General features: G+C 40.6%; 1 protein-coding gene across 5 annotated transcripts in view; it reads left to right on the top strand.

Moving 5' to 3' along the window:
• LOC132568251 (E3 ubiquitin-protein ligase HERC2) overlaps positions 1 to 13,989 on the top strand; it is a 130,742-nt gene extending 116,753 nt beyond the window's left edge. For all 5 annotated transcript variants that reach the window (XM_060233872.1, XM_060233876.1, XM_060233875.1 and 2 more), the window contains 8 exons: positions 560 to 643; positions 3,559 to 3,700; positions 4,455 to 4,649; positions 4,753 to 4,865; positions 7,135 to 7,325; positions 7,745 to 7,850; positions 11,930 to 12,142; positions 12,967 to 13,989. In XM_060233872.1, the coding sequence (XP_060089855.1) occupies positions 560 to 643; positions 3,559 to 3,700; positions 4,455 to 4,649; positions 4,753 to 4,865; positions 7,135 to 7,325; positions 7,745 to 7,850; positions 11,930 to 12,142; positions 12,967 to 13,239 (1,317 nt within the window). In that variant the 3' untranslated portion in view covers positions 13,240 to 13,989. The remainder of the gene's footprint in view (positions 1 to 559; positions 644 to 3,558; positions 3,701 to 4,454; positions 4,650 to 4,752; positions 4,866 to 7,134; positions 7,326 to 7,744; positions 7,851 to 11,929; positions 12,143 to 12,966) is intronic.
• Positions 13,990 to 18,468: the final 4,479 nt, after the last annotated feature.

Raw genomic sequence — 18,468 nt, 5'->3', positions numbered from 1 at the left:
GCACAAGAACAGGAAATGATCCAAATGGCAGCAGTTGCAACTTGTGACAAGCTGCTTGTTAGGATTTCTTTTCAATGATGTTTACTACAAAATAGTAGCAGAACTAAGAAATCACAGTAATAAATAAAGCAATAAATCCTATAACGAAGAGGATACCATTACAAAATAAATTACCAACATAATCAACCAAAACATATCACCATCAGCTTTTGCACAAATCAACTTACTTGCAGTTAATGAGGCCAAAAGTTTACAAGTAGAGAATTTTTTTTAGCCTTGCATCCCTTATAGCATGAATTCTGTTAATTCTCAATGAATCCTTACAGGATACTTTGGAGAAAGTGCAAGACAATGCTGTTGCTTATGTGCTCTTCTGGTATGCCTTCAGGCATAGGTTGCCTTCATTTGCTGCCCCCATCCTGCCAGCACAACACTCTTGATCTAATTCTTTTGTCTCCTGCTTTGTGTCCCATTGTGCTCTGCCCATTCAAGAGACCATTCAAGAGACCTGAAAAACAGGCCCATACAGTAGAGACACACTTTTTTTTGTCTTCCTTAGGAGGCAGCTTTCAGAAAAGTTGTGCAAGCAACAATGGTGAGAGATCGTCAACATGGGCCAGTTGTAGAACTTAACAGAATACAGGTAAGAGAGTTGCAGTTTGAACCTGAGGCTGCTGTTAACATAAACACTTCCATTCAGTCTCCTGGTGTTTGATCTTGGGGATTGTCATGCCAGTGATTTCTTTTGCTGCCTCCTTTTGGAAGAGTGCAACTTCAAGTTCTCTCATCCACTCAATACTACTGAAGTGATATATTTTTATTAGGAGCTTAAGCCAGTCTTGAACTTCTTCTTTAACCAGATGCAAAAAGTAATCTGGAGTTTGCTGGCAAATTGCTCTCTACAATATTTTTATTAGAATATTAATACTTTTGATGGCAAATATGCTCTCATCCTCTCTACAACTTTATTTATTTATTTTTATTTGGAGCAAACCATTCCTATTTGACGGCAAAATGCTCAATGCCACTTAAGTTTATAATTTTGGGCAAACCAGTCCTGTACCTCTTCTCTAACTGGATACAAAAAACCCTCTAGAGCATGTTGGCACAAGCATACTCCTGCATTAAAGGAATGGCTTGCTTCTTATAAAAATATTGTAGAGAGCAATTTGCCATTAAACTCCAGAAGGCTTTTATTCTGGTTAAAGAAGAAGTTCAGGACTGAAGAAGAGAACTTGAAGAAGAAGATGCTGCAGAAGAGCATTTACATTGAATTGTTACAAGAGGCTGACAACTCAGAAAGAAATGGGAAGGACTACTCCTGAGGAAGTTCACTGACGAAATAAGCCTATATCCAGGTGCTCATTGACCTTTCTTGTAATATTGTAATAGGAGAATGGACCTTTCTTGTGCTGTTGTAATGTATAAAAGATTATAACGTTTTTCTAAAAAGGTTTTACTAAACATTGTTAGCCAGTACATCACAGTGGTTCTTATTAGGTCCATGCGTGGTAGAAGTCTAGAATTGTACTTTCCTTATTTGCGCATGAGAGCCTAATTTGTATAGCTGTGTCATTTGCCCCTCAAAGTTGGACCAGATGTGGCAGTAAACCTTGCTTAGATTGGGCACATGGAAATTCAACTCTGTGACTTTTAGAGGCAAGGCCCAGTTAAATCTGAATGCTTTTTCATCTGGTCTAAGCAATTAATATTGTAAATCTCTCTTAATATGTGATTTCTCCTTTGTTTTAGTATGATTGTTTTAAAAAGAGACACTAAACCTGGGGGAAAAGAGGAAGTCATCTGAGTGCAGCATAAAAAGGTCATTTGTTGATACCAGTATAATACATTTGTCTGTATTATACATTCATTAAAACACAAAGTAGGGATATGAAAAGGAAACTATGCTTTATTGCCATACCTTCTCTCTCACATGATTTTGATCAGTCTTTGCTTACATGACTCTGAGCACATCAAAATGGCCTCAAGTACAATTAAAGATCAGGAAACTGAACTCTTAGGCATCACATGTGGTCACATTGGTGAAGGAAGTGGTTATTATAAGAACTTTCTTCTCCATTCACTGACGTGGAAAAGTTTAATGTCAGGCCTTAGGCCAGAAGTGCCTTTTCAAAAAGAATTTCTTCAAGCCTGAATATAAAGTATTGTTTTATCATATGGATTGCACTTTGTAAAGGAAGCTTGGCCTGTTTCTATCAGAGTCATGGTGCATGTAACCAGGTTTCCCTTTATCTCATTGTTAGTTTTCCTAGTAGGCTGTTCTTTTTTTTTTCTTGGAGATTGGTTTTTCCTAGTATGCTGTTCTTTTTCCCTGGAGATTGAAAGAGGTGGACTGAGGGACAGAAAGGGAGAATGAAGTGCAGTTATGGAAGAGACAAGATTTTGTTAAGGCCAGAGAGTATATTGTATCCGGCATTGCATTCTTGAAACTTCTGTATATTTAAAAAGATAAAGGTAGTCCCCTGTGCAATCACCAGTTGTTTCCGACTCTGGGATGATGTCGCATCACGATGTTCTCATGGCAGACTTTTTACGGGGTGGTTTGCCATTGCCTTCCCCAGTCACCTACACTTTACCCCCAGCAAGCTGGGTGCTCATTTTACCGACTTTGGAAGGATGGAAGGCTGAGTCAACCTTGAGTCAGCTACCTGAACCCAGCTTCTGCTGGGATGAAACTCAAGTCATGAGCAGAGTTTGGACTGCAATACTGCAGCTTACCACTCTGCACCACGGGGCTCTTTTTTGTATATTTAAGAAGGTTTAAAGATCACAATAATGTTATTATGGAGTTCAAAAAGAGGACTAGGTAACACTATATTTACTGTGTCTTGAAAAAATAGAAAATGATATTTCCAGAAGGAAATTCTTAAGGAAATGCCTAATACAAAATCAGGCCAATAATCTATCATGTCTGAACACAACCAGTTTTCCTGGATGTATGAGAGGGGTCTTTTCTGCTGTATTTCAATTAGAAATGTTGAGGTGTAGAACCTGGAACTCAAATAAGTGCAATGTGTACATTACAGAAAACTGTTACAAGGAAGTTGCAGGGTTAAGGAGGCAGGAGACCTTGAAGTCCTTTGACAATGTGGACTACTGTGCTGTGAGACTAGACCCTTTTATGGGACTGGATAATCCTGTGTTGGTCCTGATTGGCTGTGTAGTCTGTTATGAGTTTTGCTCTCTTTTATTTATTCATGTATACATACCCCGCCTTTTTTGCTAGCAGGGATCCAAAGTGGTTTACATTGCTGTTCTGCCTTCCTTGTGAGATAGGTTAGGTTAAGTACGTGTGACTAGCTCAAGGTCACCTAGCAAGCTACTTTGACAGAACCAGGATCTTCTAGATGTCTAGCCTAATGCCACACTGGCATCAATGTGTGTGCCTTCAAAAATTCCTGCTGTAATGAGTGACTGGTAATTCATTGGACTAGTAACACGTAAGAGTTTTCTGTTTGTATAAAAGTATCCCAGTGCTGCAACATACAAACTTGCGTTTGTTGAAATGGCATTCTTCCCCCCACCCTCCCCAATCAGGTAAAGCGTTCTAGAAGTAAAGGAGGATTGGCTGGTCCAGATGGCACAAAATCTGTTTTTGGACAGATGTGCGCTAAAATGAGCTCATTCAGCCCTGACAGTCTTCTTCTACCTCATCGTGTTTGGAAAGTCAAGTTTGTCGGTAAGCTCTTTATTTTTCATATATTTTGCTTTTCTAACTTCACAATCAAAACAATTGCATGTTTGTCACATTGAAGGAGAAAGCCGTTCCAGCTAAAGTACTCATAGAAATTGCAAGTCAAACGTCTATAAGGTTAATTATGAGCCCCCTTCATTTATTTGTACCAAATAAAGTGTTTTCTGATTTCTTCTTTCACTTCGTGGTAATGGTGAAATACAAAATTGAATTTCAGATTAATTTGAAATAATATAACTCAAGGTTATATCAGCATTCTTGTAAGCATGCTGAAATAAATTACTAACACTGTAAAGGTTCCCGTATTTAATTTTCCATAATGCATTGTTAGGCTGGGTGTTCTCTTTTCATGGTAGTAATTTCTGTCCTGTGTCAGATGGGGGAAAATGCATCTCAATTATTGTGGCATTTGAAAGATGGAACATCTCTGGAACGTTAATTGAGATTGAGGGGGGAACTGTGTTTTTGAATATATAATGCTGATGGCACAGAATGTCTAGTTCTGTAGTTGGAGCACATGTTGTTGGGTCTAATGAATTCTTAATGAGCCACCAGTATTTTGAAATGTACTGCCTGTTAGGTTCCTTGAGATTAGCTGAGTGGCAAAATAAACACATTTGGCAACTATTCATTTATACTGAACATAATGGTTTTGACAGACACGGTTGTTTAATAGCTTTTAAATTAATTTGTCATTACCATTGACGTTCCCATAAAATATTTTTTTCCCTTCCCTTAGGTGAATCTGTAGATGACTGTGGGGGTGGTTACAGTGAATCAATAGCAGAAATGTGTGAAGAACTTCAGAACGGCCTGACGCCACTTCTGATCGTGACTCCCAATGGAAGGGATGAATCTGGCGCAAACAGAGACTGCTTCCTCCTGAACCCTGCAGCAAAATCATTGTTGCACATGAACATGTTTCGTTTCCTGGGTAATTTTTGTATAAACATTGCTGCAGCATCTTTACTAATTGTACAGTTTCGTAATGAATGGCATACCAATCTATATAAATGTTTTGTTTTAAAACACCCCAGGAGTTTTGCTTGGAATTGCAATTCGAACCGGGAGTCCTCTTAGCCTCAACCTGGCGGAACCCGTGTGGAAACAGTTGGCTGGAATGAATTTGACAATTGCTGATCTCAGTGAGGCAAGCCTAAAATTTAAATTCCTCCATGTAAAATTAGTAAAGTTCAAGATCAAGCCTAGTTCTAGCTTCTGTTGCTAGAGGACAGTATCCCTTGACAAGAAATATATTTGGTATTCAGCTACAGACAATGATTATTTTCTACCTGTGGTAAGGAAGGTAAGACAAGTGGAATGGCCAGTTGAGGACATGTGTGAGCCCATAGTCTTCTTCCTCTTATATCTCATTTACAAAATAATATCAGATCAGGGCATAACAGCACAGCCCTAAACATGTTTATGTTAGGGAATTTAGAAGTATAGGAACCTTTCCTAGGACTTCCATCCCACCTGGCTTGAAAAGGGCGGGGGGGGGGGTGAAACTGGCAGGAATCCCATAATTTGAGAGATAGAAAAAACCTGTTCCAAAGTATCTTTGATTTATTGAAATAAAACCATACTGCACAACTGTTCAAGCAAGAAGCAATTTCAGTATTCAGAAGGGAAAAGACAAATCAGTATAAACAAATAGTACAGTTATTATTCATGTAGGGATTATTATATATTTAGGAATGCATTCTGACTGCTCTGACAAGACCTAACCACAGTGTTGGCAGAGGGCCCTTAGCATCTCAAACACTGGTGTTAGATAACTTTAGAAGCCAGATTAGCTGTCAGTCTTCCCTTTTCTGACCAGTCACTCAGTTAAAATCACCCTCCCTGTCAGTGCAAGAGCTTGGAACCACAGACCCTAGATGTTTTGACTTTGAGGTTGGAACTCAGAAGCTTAAGCAGTTCTTTCAGAGCAGAATGCAGGGTGCCTTGTCAGGCTAAAGAGCCTCTTTTAGTGCCTTGTGGTAGAGAACCAAACAGAGAGGCCTGCTGACAGAACTGCCCTGTCTTGCCTATAATTCCTCCACAGTCTGTTTGGAAATAAACCATTTAATGGGATTTACTCACTAGACCTTGATAGCCTAGGCTAGCCCGATCTCAGAAGTTGAGCTGGTCAGCCCTGGTTAGTACTTTGATGGGAAATCACCAAGGATATCTGGAATTGCTTGCTATGTGGAGGCAGGCAATGGCAAACCACCTGTAAACATCTTTTGCCTTGTAAACCCTATGAAGTCGCCTTAAAGTTGGCTATGACTTGATGGCAAAAAAAAAAAGCTTAGAATTGCATACCACAAATGACAGCCCTTGTAAGAGAAGAAAAGTAGGATATAAATTTTGTAAATAAAATGAATAAATAATCGAATACAGTTTTTATGTTTGGATTTGGGTCCTGTCATAAGACTCCAAAGGCCCCCTCAGTTCACCAGCAGAAACATTCAAGCGTCAGTCATATTGTTTATATAATCACTGGTGGAGTTCTGGGTAAGAAGATAGAAACTGTAAAACCTATGTGTTATGTTCTGAATCCTACACATTAGAAAATAGGTTCCTTTTGAAAGATTTATTGTTAGGGAAGTTTCTTCTTAACCCATTGCTATGTATCTTTTCAGTCTACTACAGTTATCACTTAATTTTAGCTCCAAAGGATTAATTTTATATTTCTGTGCTGATTTTCTGTGCCTCAGTGGCAGACCATGTTCTGATTCTAACCAGGTAAGGTATTTTCATTTGGCTTGCAAAAATAATTAAAACTTGATGATACCTTAAGAAAAGCCCTGCTGGATGACTCCACCTAGTCAAATTTCCCACAGTGGCAAACTGTGTGTGCTCTGAGGGTCAGTGGCTGTTCCTTGTTGTTGCTGCTCCCAAGCAAGTGGTGCTTGGTAAAAAGTTAAAGGTCCCCTGTGCAAACACCAAGTCATTACCGATCCATGCGGTAATTTCGCATCATGACATTTTCACGGCAGACTTTTTATGGGGTGGTTTGCCATTGCCTTTCCCAGTCATCTACACTTTATCCCCAGCAAGCTGGGTGCTCATTTTACCGACTTTGGAGGGATGGAAGGCGGAGTCAACCTTGTGCCAGCTAGCTGAACCCAGCTTCCATCAGAATTGAACTCAGGTCGTGCGCAGAGCTTGGACTGCAGTACTGCAGCTTACCACTCTGTGCCCCATTTTAGCTACATGAGTAATAGCCACTAGACTTATATACTGTGTGAAGTACTTTCTTGTAGCAGCACTGAATCTGTTAGGGCATGCTAAACTTGTTAGGTGTATCCCAACCCTAAGCTTTTCTGGATGCTGGCTGGATTATGGCATCATAATAGTGTCATTGAAATTCCATATATACAAAAGGTATTCTGTGGGGAAAAAAAGCTTTATTTTTTTTTTTAATTTGAAAGGTTGATAAGGATTTTATTCCTGGGCTCATGTACATTCGAGACAATGAAGCTACTTCTGAAGAATTTGAAGCCATGAGTCTGCCTTTTACAGTGCCGAATGCCAGTGGTCAAGACATTCAGCTAAGTTCCAAGTATACCCACATAACACTGGATAATCGAGCAGAGTATGTGAGGCTGGCAATAAATTACAGGTTTGTGTAATTTTTAGAATGCAATTGTGTTGAGATGAAAATTGCATGATTTTGCTACTTGGACATAGTCCATGATTTTGCTACTTGAACAAGATTTTGCTTCTTTATTGAGAAGGGGGGGTATAGGTCTGAAAATACTATGGTAGAAAAAAACAAGAGAGTATCTAGGGGTTGAGATAGTTGATAGTATCTTGCTAGTTTGAGACCATTTTATTCTTGCATTTGCCTTTTCAACAGAAACCTGTAATTTTTTTTGTGATATTTTTCTTGTCTGGATTATCAGTCTTTATTTATCATCCTAATTTATTATGAAGACTTTCTCCAAAACTCATCTAAATAAATTTCATAGGAAATGCAGTGACCTTCTTTAGGTCTCTATAAGAGATTCTCACCTCATTGACATGCATTTTTTTCTGCAGACTCCATGAATTTGATGAGCAAGTTACTGCAGTTCGGGAAGGCATGGCTCGTGTTGTCCCTGTTCCTCTTCTTTCCCTTTTCACAGGATATGAACTGGAAACAATGGTGCGTATGTGTCACTTTCATCTCTGCTGCCTGGAATGATCAGATCATATGGCTTTACATCTTAGTGTCAGATCATGTACTTGAAACTCTTAAACTGCTTGTAGCAGGGCTTTTTTTGTAGCAGGAACTCCTTTGCATATTAGGCCACACATTCTTGATGTAGCCAGTCCTCCAAGAGCTTACAACAGGCCCTGTAAGAAGTGCCCTGTAAGTTCTTGGAGGATTGGCTACATCAGGGAGGTGTGGCCTAATATGTAAAGGAGTTCCTGTTACAAAAAAAGCCCTGGCTTGTAGTAAACATGCTGAATTTAGCAGGGGTCCATCAGTGACTATTAGCCACAGCATATTGTTGGAACTCTATCTGGGGCAGTGATGCTCTGTATTCTTGATTCTTGGGGGGGCACAGTGGGAGGGCTTCTAGTGTCCTGGCCCCACTGATGGACCTCCTGATGGCACCTTTTTTTTTTTTGGACACTGTGTGACACAGAGTATTGGAGTGGATGGGCCATTGGCCTGATCCAACATGGTTTCTCTTACGTTCTTATGACAAAAACATTACCAAACAAATTGCATAAGTGACCTATCCAAACATTGTTCAAGAACTGCTTGTGCATAAAAAGGGTGGGTTGAAGTTGGGAGGAACCTGGTGATTCACTTCTTTGAGAACTTTGCTGCTGTATCTTTAGGAGGATGAGAAATTTGCTGACATTTCTTTTATACTTGCCATGTTTAAGGGATAGTGAATGTTAATTTCTCTATGCCGTGTTCTTTCTGCTGCATAGGCCACTCTCAGTTGCGAGGTATGCTTTACAAGTGTAGAAGAAGGAGCTTCTTGCTAAGAGTCTTAGGCTGGTACCAGTGAATTACAATTCATACATCTTTAAACCTAAACACTAAAAAAAGAGGAACAGTCAGCATTATGGTGCATAGAAAGGGATGCTTGCACAGGAAATCTTGAATTTGGATCTCCAAGTCTTGTCATTCAGTAGTCTGCATTAAACACAACTATATCCACCTTAAAGTGTATGATTTGTGAGATCTTTTTCAGGACTAAAACATGCTTCATTTACTAGATTGCTGAGCCTATTATAGGGAAGGGTGGACTATAAATCTACTAAATAAAATAAAATAAAATTAATAGATTAGTAGCTATGAATTGGATGACATTACACAACATAGAAGGACCAAACTAGACAATACTGAGTCTCCTAGTTCTTCATGAGAATGTGGTGCCATTTTAGATCTTGTAGCTATGAATTGGATGACATTACACAACACAGAAGGACCAACTAGACAATACTGAGTCTCCTAGTTCTTCATGGGAATGTGGTGCCATTTTAGATCTTGTTCTTAAACTTTTCAAAATGTTGCAGACCTGTGGCATGAGGGGATGGCTCTTATCTGCACCCCACCCTGTCTTCAAGAGTAGTTAAGATAAAAGCCATCCCTCTCATGCCATGGTCTCCAGCAGTATCGTGGCCCCCATGTTTAAAAGCTTAAAAACAAGACACAAAATGGTTGGTGCCATGCTCCCTTGTTGGACTTGGAGAGGAGGTATAATTTAGCATGACCCATAGTGTGCAGACTGAATTTCTATGTCAAATGAGTAGAGGGTGTGGCCAGTAAATATTCCATTGCTGCAGAACTGAAGTCAGCTGGGAAAAGCTGTTGGGTTTTTAGTCTGTTGCAGAAGGTTGTCTTTGAGGAAACTAGGGCGGAATTGGTTGACTTCAAGGAGAGGTATGTAGGTGTTAGAATAATAATCGATACAGTAAGAGACATTGGTGTTTATATTTTATTTTATTCATCTGGTGACTTCCTATCTTGCTTTATATTAAATTCCTGTATTTACTTTTTCTCCCATGTGGGGGTTTGTCTCACCTGGCTACCTGGGTATGCTATGGGCTGCTATCTCTCTATCAAGAGGGAGCCTGTGGAAAGGGATCCTTCTGGTGCAAATCACAGAGAGGGAGGAAATCCAAGGTCTCCCTCTGTGCTATAAGTAACCCCCCCCCCCCCACAACCCTGTTGGTGGCATGTAGGTTTGCCATCTTCGGAGCTGAAAGGTTGGGTGTTAATGGGTGCCAGGGCAGGGCAAGTGGGGCCCTATCACACAACACTGGCAACGTCCCCTTAGAGAAGAGGCAGTGCTGTGTACCAGGCTACACTGGTTTAGTTTCGTTTTTTTGGCCCGGACCTTCACTTCCAGAGTTGTGACACTTCAGCACTCAAACTCCAACCTTCTCACTGTGTTTAACTCTCTTCTAATTGTTTTCCCTTCTGTTTCTGTTATATTCCTGTCTGAGAGAGGGATCCCAGTTTGACTAGCTGCCTCTTTAATTTCTTCATCTTTCTGCTTCTGTCCACTCTTATTCATTGGGTTTCTTTTCATCTCCTTGGCAGCCAAGTTGCTTTGCATTCTCTTTCCTTGTATCAGACAACTTTGTTTCCTGTTCAAGTTGGCATGACTTTAAACTCAGGATGTGCATAGAGAGTTTGGGGAGAGGGTAGTGGAGAGAAACAGGGCACGCAGAAGCAAATGCCAGCTCTAATAGATGTAGAGCCCAATGTAGAAAGTTCGCTGTAGATCCCTGAGCACTTATTAAGGAAATGAATAATGGAAAAACAACTTTGCATAGTGATACAGTTGTCAATACCTGTTCCTGATAATTCAGGGCAGTGGCAAGTGTAAGTAAAGCTCTGTGTGTGTGTGTGTGTTTTCTTATTGCATCAGAGGGGACCAGGGGTTATTTAATAGAAAAGGAGGTGCTGGAACTCATTTGCATAACTCATTTGCATATGCCACATCCCTGGCATCACCAGAAGGTATACTAAATTATATCAGCTCAGCAACTACTTTAAAAATGCTTCTTGACTTATAATTGTCATAATAAAACCTTCCTCCCATCATACTTTTTAAATTACTTTCTCCTCTGTGGCCACAAGTGGCATGAGGAAGATTTCCATCTGTCTGCTTTATATGTGTCCCAGGCAGGACTGCCTCCAGCACCACTGATGCCCCCCACCCCAGTGCAGTACCCCCACCCCAGGAAACAATGACCCCCCCCCACATACGCTTACCGGGGAAGAGGGGGAGCTGGCGCTTGCAACTCCATGGAACAGCAGGGAGGCAAATCACTGGAAAGAAGCAGGTGCCAGAAGTAGCCTGGCAGGAAGGTGGGCCCAGCCCTGGATCTGGGCGGCATTTCGCCCACCCCCCACATCAGCTCTGCAGGCCAACTGGGCTGTGTAGCACAGGAAGGGCCTGAGCACCAGGAAGCCCAGGAAGGCATGGTGGGAAGCCGAGGGGCTGAGGGTGAGCCCTCCCACGTTGTGGCAGGTTCTGCTGCATGGCCCAACAATGCTGCAGCAAGAGGTGGCAGGCCCAGCTAGTCGTGACCCAGGACTTGCTGGGTGTCCCACCTTAAATGGCGGGGGGCAGGATAGCAGCCAGTGGGGGAGGACGAGGGAGTGGGGAGGTGCATAAATGGGAGGAAGGGTGGCCACAAGGGAGGTCTGTGAGGAGGCTGGAGCCGGAGTATACCTGCAGGAAGCCAGAGAGAGAGCTCAAGAAGCAGGACCGGCTGAGACGAGCCAGCTAGAGGGGCAACAAGGTGATGCAACCAGGCCTGCCACCCATTCTGAGACCTCCTGGCCGCCCCAGGGTGGGACCCTGAAGCCAGTGGGGCGACTGCCGCATGAGGGATGGGGCACCCCAACGAGGCAGAACATGACTGTATGTTTTGGTTATTTTCCCATTTTTTTCTGGTGGAAAATTCAAATCTTAAAGTTCAACAAAGTTCTCACAGGGCGTTTGAACAGTGGAGCCCAGAAACAAGTATGAGGGAGGGGGTAAAAAAGAAAGAGCACAATAAAATGTATAGGTTCTGTGAGCTCCTGCCCAAAATAAGGCCTGGAGGGGACAAATCTGATGTTAAGAGAATTCCATTTCCAGGGGGTATTCCTGTTAACAAATTTTGTCACTTGAAGTATTATTGAATTCCATTAAAGCAGATGAATTCCATTAAAGAATACAGGTGATGTATTCCTCATTTTTTTTGTTCTGTATTATTTTTCAGGTGTGTGGGAGTCCAGATATCCCCCTCCACCTTCTGAAATCTGTGGCCACTTATAAAGGGATTGAGCCTACTGCTTCTCTTATACAGTGGTTCTGGGAAGTAATGGAATCCTTCTCCAACACAGAACGTTCTCTCTTTCTGCGCTTCGTATGGGGCAGGACCAGGCTACCTAGAACTATTGCAGATTTCAGAGGCAGGGACTTTGTTATCCAGGTAAGATGGTGAGCACTTACAGTTGGTGATATGTTACATCTAATTCATACATTGCAAGCAAATCCATTTTCCATCAGCCTCAATTCATATAGTCAGTTCTACCCTCAAGTTAGCAAGACAACACTCTCCATATGTAGAAATGCTTGTGTGTGTTTGTGTGTTATGTAATATTCAAAGAGCAGTAAAACTTATTTACATGAAGAAACCCAGTTTGGATTGTATTCATGGAAGAAATATACAGCTCCAAGCATATCTTAAATATACATTTGTAAATATTTTAACCTGGGCATTTCTTTCCTAGAGACAAAATATAATATTATTATGTTCATTGGTCTCCTTTACAACCAGAGCACACTAATATCCAAAAATAATTCTGGAGTGCATTATTTGTGATCACAACACTAAATTTTTTTCTTGATACTGATTTTTCTATGAATAAGTATACTGAATAGATTACTATGTGGCCTATATATTGCATTTAAATAAATATTGTTAAGGACTCATACTTCTAGTATTAATGGTTTAAATCAACCAGTAAAAAGAAAGTAAATTGTATGAAGACATCGGCAGGAAAAGTTCTTTTTCTCAACAGGAAACAAAAATAACATTTCTAGAGATTTTTAAGGAAAATGTGCAATATATACTGTGTGAATACTACAGCGGAAGTCATTTCTAGGGGAGCAGCTGTTGTACTTCCAGAAAACAGCACCTCAAAGAACTTCACATTGTATGATGAAGTCTTTTACATGGTTTAAAGATATTTGTATATTCCAGTTTATGTCAGCTAAATAGTGCAATTGAAACATTTCTCTTTTGATTGACAGGTTTTGGATAAATACAATCCTCCAGACCACTTCCTCCCCGAGTCATATACATGCTTCTTTTTGTTGAAGCTTCCCAGGTATTCTTGCAAACAGGTGCTAGAAGAAAAATTAAAATATGCCATCCATTTCTGTAAATCTATAGACACTGATGATTATGCTCGAATAGCCCTGACTGGAGAGCCCACTGCTGATGATAGTAGCGATGACTCCGACAATGAAGATGCAGACTCTTTTGCTTCAGATTCTACACAGGACTATTTAACGGGGCACTGAGGAGGAACACCCTTGTGGAGGGGTCAAGGTTGCAAGCACTGAGGCAAAATGCCACAAAGTAGCATTTGAGAAATGGACAGTTCAGCAAATAGAGTACAAAGTTGTATAATGAGAGAAGTACTAATTATCACTGAAGACAGTGTGTGTGTGTTACTTATTGTAGGAATAATGTCTGATAACTGAAGGTAACTTTCTTTAGGGCAAATTGGTGCCATTAAATGGGCAATGAACATCTATTTTGACAGCTGAGGGTTTCCTTCTTTTCGATGCTGCACTGCAGGTAGAATTTTGTGTTTTACTGATGTGTTGTAAATGTTTATAAAATATTGTTAGTGTGGAATTTAAACAAATGACATCTTTTAAATTGTGGGTGCAATAGATTTCTTTTTCCCAATTACATGTTGTGTTATTTGCATCTTCTTGATTGTATATTGGAACTACTGTGCAATGACTGAATAGTATTATAAATATTTCAATTAACTTTATTAGTTGTTTTATTAAAAAACTTTTTGGAACACTCAGTTATCAGTATTCCTTACATTCATCACTAGATTACTAACAAACACCTCATTAAGTTATCTCCACCTTTCAATGTCTATATTTTAGCATATGTATATATATATTATGTATCTTGAATTGATAACTTTCTGTGAACAACAGAATTTTTAACATGGGATGTATACTGTACATAACTGTGCCATGTATATGCAGAAATTAAAATTTCCTTCTGAATAAAAGATCTGTCACAAACAATTTAGTAAAGCTTTTTATGGTGAGAAGTATTCCATAGGGATTTTGTGTTTTCTGGCTTCTGAGCAGTCAGTACTTATGTTAGATAAATGTTGTGGCTTAGAGTGTCTAGACTTGTACAGGTATGAGCTTGTTGTTACATTCACCTCTCAAGTAAAACTCCCAAACTGGTTTTGAGTGATAGCTATGAGTGGCTGGACTTCTTCCTTATTTTTGTGCGCATTAAGGGGGAAGGGAGATTTACAAAGGAGGCTATTAAGGGAGAGCTGTTTGGAAAAGCTGCCAATGCCATTACTTTTTTTTTTAATTCCCAAGGAAGCCTTTTTTCAGTTTCTATACATTGACTTGTGCTTTGATTTATCCTTCACCAAAAGATACTTAAGTAAGCAGGTAAAGTGACGATGCTGAGTAATAATTTTATATAAGTCTAGTCTGAAACTCCCATAGCCACATGGCAAAATCACACCTCACAACTTTATCCTATACTTTAAAAAATATTGCAGGTGGTAGTGAGCCATTGACTGTGATGTGATCTTCCAAATGAACACTCTCACCATAGTGCTAAATATGCCACGGTGGCTTCATATCAGCTGTGTCTGAATCCTCATTTTCAGTGACATCGCCTTTCAATTTTCCATCTGCAGTTTGAGCACAAGAATAATTTTGATAATTCAAACTTTGTTCTGATGAGACTTATTACTTCAGCTGTTGACTGTGGGAAGCTGGTGAGGTCAGGTGTGCTCTGCTTTGTTCCATAATAGAACTGGAAACTATTCTGCCCAGTAGGATACTGGAGGACACTTATGTCTGGAGAATGTTAGCTGTTGTGTTGCTGGTGACATTGTGACAGAGAAGAACAGGGGTTAACTCTGTGGCATTTAGTAGTGTAAAATACCTTTCCAATTAAATGTGATTGAACTAACAAAAGAGTATTTTAAGCAGGTTCATGGTTAAGTCAACCAGGTGAAATGATCTTGATGTACTATAATGTGATGCTGGGATTTCAATTTAAGTCAAAGAATTTTTATCAGCATAGTTTATTTGTTAAGTTTGAGAACTGTCACATATATTTGAAAAAAGAAAGCTCTTTCCATTTAAAAATTGCCTTAGGGACAGTTCCTCTTATTGATAGAACTTCCCTTATCATAAAGCAAACTGCCTTATCCTATTCTGAAAGGTTAATCCTTAATTTGAGTTCATTGGCAAATTTCTGCTTTAATAATCCCTGACTTGTTCACTTCTGGAACATTGCAGTGTGGACTCAATGTGCTAATCAGTGCTTATTCTTCAATTTGTCTCTGTATAAGGTTTGGAAGGAAAAAGGCCCCGTGGTATCCTTGCTAGCTGAACTATGTAAATGGTGCTGTAAGGCAGGGGTAGCCAACGGTAGCTCTCCTGATGTTTTTTTGCCTACAACTCCCATCAGCCCCAGCCAGCATGACCAATGGCTGGGGCTGATGGGAGTTCTAGGCAAAAACATCTGGAGAGCTACCATTGGCCATCTCTGCTGTAAGGTTTCTGTTAACAATATTAGATTATCACATTCTTGTTTCTTTCCTGTTTTGATGTTTGGCCAAGCAGTGTGAGGCCCTTGCATTCACTATAAGGGCAAATTCCTCTGGCTTTTCTAAATGCATTAACTTTTTTTTTTAAATGCACACTTAGTTGAAAAACTAGAAGTGGCAAAGGGATTTTAATAAGGCTAATAATGCTAATAAAAAACAAATGAACGGAGGAAGTTTGGTGGCAGATGAGCTAGCAATGGGCTTCAAAATGTGAAGCTGTCTTGAACATCAGTAATAAGAATTCAAGACTTTCTTTGCTGTATTAGCCTACAGATTTAATTTATGTAGCAGTCAGCCTCTAACCATGGTTAAACTAGTCTAGAATAGCTCACAGGCATAGCCATCCCTGTTAGTTATTGTCCCTTATGTACATTTACCATATGCCAAGCTCTTAGGCCCACAGCTACTTCCTGAGAAAAAAATTTCAACATGGCAAAATGTGAGTAAAATAACTTCATTTTTTCCCCCTGAGGTAGGTGTGTTGTGGCTTTACTACAGAAATAAGATCCTTGTAGAAACTGCATCAAAATCGCTGGGGAGTCAAGTTTCTGTTGTGTTGGAGCATATACTTTGCATGTTACACCTGTCATCTGCAATTAAAGAATCAAGGATACTGCATACTATCCTTTTTTGTGCTGTACATCCTACAGCAGGGGCGTCAAACATGTGGCCTGTGTAGGCTAACCAGTCTCCAGGTCCCAGTGGGAGATCCCCCAGTTTTGCAGGCTCCTCCCCACTGCCAGCCAGCTGGCCAGTGAGGGGGGGGAGCCCCACCCCAATAGCTACAATGTGCCTTTCCACCTCCAAAGGCTTAGAAGAAGCTTGGAAACTAGGAAGGGTTGTGTACCTTTAAATCTCACTAGAAGCAAGACTGGATGGGGGGTGAGGTGAGCTGGCAGAGCCACCTGGCTGTTCCCATAGATGGTAAAGCTGTGAAAAAGGCCATCCCAGTCCCTTGTTTGTTTTACATTCCTTTCCGAAGTCATTTGGATAGTAAAGGGTAATCTAGAATCTTTCATTTTTCCTGATAGTTTGGAAGTTGCTGGAAATTCAGCAGATGGTTACATTCAACAGCTCGTGAGTAAATTGCTCCAGTGAAATCACAAAAGTGTGTGCTTGCTGTGTTTATTGCTTTGTAACTGTGTGTAAGTGTGTTAATGGAAGAGTAGCCAGCTGTGGAGGGATGAGGACATGGAGACTGTATTCAGGGGAACTCCACTGCTGTATTTTTATTTATCATAGGGAATGGGAAAGTTTGGCTCCAACCTCAAAGTCCCCCGCTATTTTCTGAGTTGGACCTGGGAACCCTAGACCTGTGGGATGCATCTGGTCTATGCAGGGTTACTGTTCAGCCCTTGAGCAACTGGCTAGTTCCTGCTTCCCTCTCCAGTTCTGCTTCCGTATTGCAGCTTGTTTTGCCAGACTCTTTCAATCACACAGGAGAGACAGATAGGCAAGCCTCTGTTCTTTGCTCTGGCTGAGGCTCCTCTCCCTTCTCCCAGGGGGAGGGAGGGAATAAGTCAGAGGTTGCTTGATGGCCAGGTTCCCTCAATCTCATAGAGGACAAAGGCAAACCTTTCTTCCTTTCCACTGGCTGAGGCTCCTCCCCTTCCTTTCCTTTGCTCAGCTGCCTCAATTGAATGGAAGAAATACAAAGCACCTTTAAGACCAACACAGTTTTATTCAAGGTATGAGCTTTTGTGTGTCTTGCTACTGTGTGTGTCTGTGTTTTGTTAGGCTTGTTATGCTGTAGCTGTCCTGGATGCAACTGGGTTTGCCTTCTCTTTTTCATTTTATTCATGCCCTCATGAGCCAGGCTTTCTCAGTAGGAAAGCAATGTTTAGGAATAACAACAAACCAAGGAGGTGGATTAGGCTGAAAGTGTCTGTCCAGAACAAGCCTAGCTAGCCCATTTCCTTTGTAGACTGGAGTTTTTGATCCTAGGCTTCTCAGATAGCAGGCTCACATTGACCACTATACATGGCTGTCTATTCTTGCACTGCCTCATAGGAGTTGCTGTTATTTTTCTGGGAAGTCTCTAGTTTTGTAGACGTACACATAGCCCTCACTCTGTGTCATGATACCTTCACATGTTCTTGACCAGCACACAAAGCAATTTATGTACAAAGACTCTCAGTGCCCATAAATCAAAAATAAGTTTGCAACTTACAGATGCCACCTGAACAGCATAGTCAAGATTGCTGCAATGTAAACATCCTTGGGCTAGATGGATTTACTGCTTGCCCAAACGTTGTAAAAGGAAGGGGGGCGGTGGATACTAGCGGCCTACTTTCTATCTAAGAAACCATCATGGCACTTAGAAATATGCATGCTTGACACTTTGTGTCCTTTATAAAGTTTATATCTCTGCTACCTGGCATTACATTTAGTGACACACATGGCCCAGCCTGACAAGGTCTCATTTTTGTCAAATGAGTTCAACATCCCTGCCCTACAGAGCTGCTGTCAGTCAGAGCAGAAAATACTAAATTTATTCTTTACAAAGAAGCTTCATACATTTCATATCAGATGAGCAGCTACAAAGACTACAGCTGCTTTGTAGTTTCTGTATTATCTAAAATGTAATTCTGGTACATTTCTTTCTGATATGAACAGTGATCCAATGGCTGATGGATTTCAAAGAAAGAGTCCCTTTGGTATTTTTGTGGTTAATTGAATGGAACCAAAAGAGTGAAGACATTCAAGTCATTTGAATTCTGAAGTAGTTCAAGTCCTGTATGAGAATTTAATATCTGCATATTTTTTCATGCTTTATTGACACAGGAATTAAGATCTTTGCGGTCTCTATACAAGCACAGAGAAGCATGCCTCCATATTCTGATCCTTCTAACCCTAGCGTCGGCCCCAGGAAACATTTCTGTTTTGCTTATTCTATAAATACAGGAAGTGCCAG

This window comes from Heteronotia binoei, chromosome 3, assembly GCF_032191835.1.
Source record: "Heteronotia binoei isolate CCM8104 ecotype False Entrance Well chromosome 3, APGP_CSIRO_Hbin_v1, whole genome shotgun sequence".
Classification (NCBI taxonomy): Eukaryota; Metazoa; Chordata; class Lepidosauria; order Squamata; family Gekkonidae; genus Heteronotia; species Heteronotia binoei.
Note: the sequence above shows the minus strand (reverse complement) of the source record. Positions and strands in the feature narration are given on the sequence as shown.